The sequence below is a fragment of the Penaeus vannamei genome, chromosome 1 (genome assembly GCF_042767895.1).
Source record: "Penaeus vannamei isolate JL-2024 chromosome 1, ASM4276789v1, whole genome shotgun sequence".
Classification (NCBI taxonomy): domain Eukaryota; kingdom Metazoa; phylum Arthropoda; class Malacostraca; order Decapoda; family Penaeidae; genus Penaeus; species Penaeus vannamei.
The window spans coordinates 45277108-45279607 of NC_091549.1; the positions used below are offsets into that span (position 1 = coordinate 45277108).

At 58.9% G+C, this 2500-nt stretch overlaps 1 protein-coding gene across 1 annotated transcript in view; it reads right to left on the bottom strand.

Annotated features, from left to right (window-relative positions):
- Positions 1-2500, bottom strand: part of LOC138862230 (uncharacterized) — a 991297-nt gene that overhangs the window by 207102 nt on the left and 781695 nt on the right. The window contains exon 3 of the mRNA XM_070123691.1: positions 1121-1294. Within this exon, the coding sequence (XP_069979792.1) occupies positions 1121-1294 (174 nt within the window). The remainder of the gene's footprint in view (positions 1-1120; positions 1295-2500) is intronic.

Genomic DNA, 2500 nt, shown 5'->3' on the forward strand with positions numbered 1-2500 from the left:
TCTTTTCGTCCTGAGTCCCTCCCTTTCCTCCCCTCCTTCCTTCCCTCCCCCTTTCCTTTCCTACCCTTCGCCCTTCCCTCCCTCCATCCGTACCTTCAGGATAGTAGTGCTGGCGGATCGTGGATGTCTTGACGCGTCCTGAATTTCTTCCTCTCCCTCCCTCCTCCCCTCCTTCCTTCCTTCCCCTCTCCCTTCTCACCCTCCCTCCTTCCCCCTTCCCTCCCTCCCTCCATACCTTCAGGATAGTAGTGCTGGCGGATCGTGGATGTCTTGACGTCCTGAAACTTCCTTCTCCCTTCCTCCTCCTCCTTTCCTTCCTTCCTCTTTTCTTCCCCTCCTCCTTCCCCTTCCTCCTCCTCTCCCTCCCTCCGTACCTTCAGGATAGTAGTGCTGGCGGGTCGTGGATGTCTTGACGTCCTGAATCCCTCCTTTTCCTCCCTCCTTCCTTCCATATCCCTTTCCTTCTTTCCTACCTCTTCCTCCTTCCCTCCCTTCCTCCGTACCTTCAGGATAGTAGTGCTGGCGGATCGTGGATGTCTTGGCGTCGTGGCGCTTGAGTCTCTCCTTTTCCTCCCTCCCTCCTCCCCTCCTTCCTTCCCTCCCCCTTTCCCTTCCTACCCTCCCTCCTTCCCACCCCCCTCTCCCTTCCTACCCTCCCTCCTTCCCTCCCATCCCTCCGTACCTTCAGGATAGTAGTGCTGGCGAATCGTGGATGTCTCAAGGCGTCGTGGCAGGCTTGAGTCCCTCCTTTTCCTTCCTTCCTCCCTCCTCCTTCCTTCCCCTCCCCCTCTTTCCCTTCCTACACCCTTCCTACCTCTTCCTTCCTTCCTCCCTCCCTTCCTTCCCGTACCTTCAGGATAGTAGTGCTGGCGGATCGTGGAAGTCTTGGCGCTCGTGGCGTCTTGAGTCCCTCCTTTTCTCCCTCTCCTCCTCCCCTCCTTCCTTCCATCCCCCCCTCTCCCTTCCTCCCCCTTTCCTTCCTACCTAATTTCTCCCTTCCCTTCCCTTCCTCCAGCCTCCCCATCCTTTTCCTCCCTCCCTCCTTCCCTCCTTCCTTCCATCTCCCTCTCCCTTCTCACCCTCCCTCCTACCCTCCCTCCTTCCCTCCCTCACTCCGTACCTTCAGGATAGTAGTGCTGGCGAATCGTGGAAGTCTTGGCGTCGTGGCGCTTGAGTCCCGGGATGTGCTTCTGGAAGGAGTTCATCTCCCTCTCGGCGATAACCTGGAGGCCGTCGATCACGTTGTCATCGCCAAGATCCTCATACCTCGAGAACTTGTCGCTGCCTCGGCCATCTGGGGGGAGGGAGAGAAAGGGGTGATGAGTGGGGGTGATGAGGGAGAGAGGAACAGAGGATGAGGGAGGAGAGAGAGAAAGGGGTGATGAGTGGAGGTGATGAGGGAGAGAGGGACAGAGGATGAGGGAGGAGAGAGAGAAAGGGGTGATGAGTGGGGTGATGAGGGAGAGAGGGACAGAGGATGAGGGAGGGGGAGGGAGAGAAAGGGAGATGAGTGGGGTGATGAGGGAGAGAGGGAACAGAGGACAGGGTGAGGAGGGGGAGAAAGGGAGATGAGTGGGGGTAATGAGGGAGAGAGGAACAGAGGATGAGGGAGGAGAGAGAGAAAGGGGTGAGATGAGTGGGGGTGATGAGGGAGAGAGGGACAGAGATGATGGGGGAGGAGGGGGAGAAAGGGTGATGAGTGGGGTGATGAGGGAGAGAGGGACAGAGAGGATGAGAGGGAGGGGGAGGGAGAGAAAGGGGGAGATGAGTGTGGGGTGATGAGGGAGAGAGGGAACAGAGGATGAGGGGGAGGGAGGGGAGAAAGGGTGGGAGATGAGTGGGGGTGAGGGAGAGAGGGACAGAGGATGAGGGGGGAGGGAGGGGAGAAAGGGGTGATGAGTGGGGGTGATGAGGGAGAGAGGAACAGAGGATGAGGGAGGAGAGAGAGAAAGGGGTGATGAGTGGAGGTGATGAGGGAGAGAGGGACAGAGGATGAGGGGGGAGGGAGGGGAGAGAAAGGGGAGATGAGTGGGGGTGATGAGGAGAGAGAGGGACAGAGGATGAGGGGGAGGGAGGAGGGGAGAAAGGGGAGATGAGTGGGGGTGATGAGGGAGAGAGGGACAGAGGACAGATGAGGGGGGAGGGAGGGAGAGAAAGGGGTGATGAGTGGGGGTGATGAGGGAGAGAGGAACAGAGGATGAGGGAGGAGAGAGAGAAAGGGGTGATGAGTGGAGGTGATGAGGGAGAGAGGGACAGAGGAGGAGGAGGGGGAGGGAGGGGGAGAAAGTGGGGGAGATGGAAGTGGGGGTGATGAGGGAGAGAGGGACAGAGGATGAGGGGGAGGGAGGGGGAGAAAGGGGAGATGAGTGGGGGTGATGAGGGAGAGGGGAACAGAGGATGAGGGGAGGAGGGGGAGAAAGGTGATGTGATGAGTGGGGGTGATGAGTGGGAGAGAGGAGCAGATGATAAGGGATGAGAGAGAGAGAGGGAGAGAAAGGGG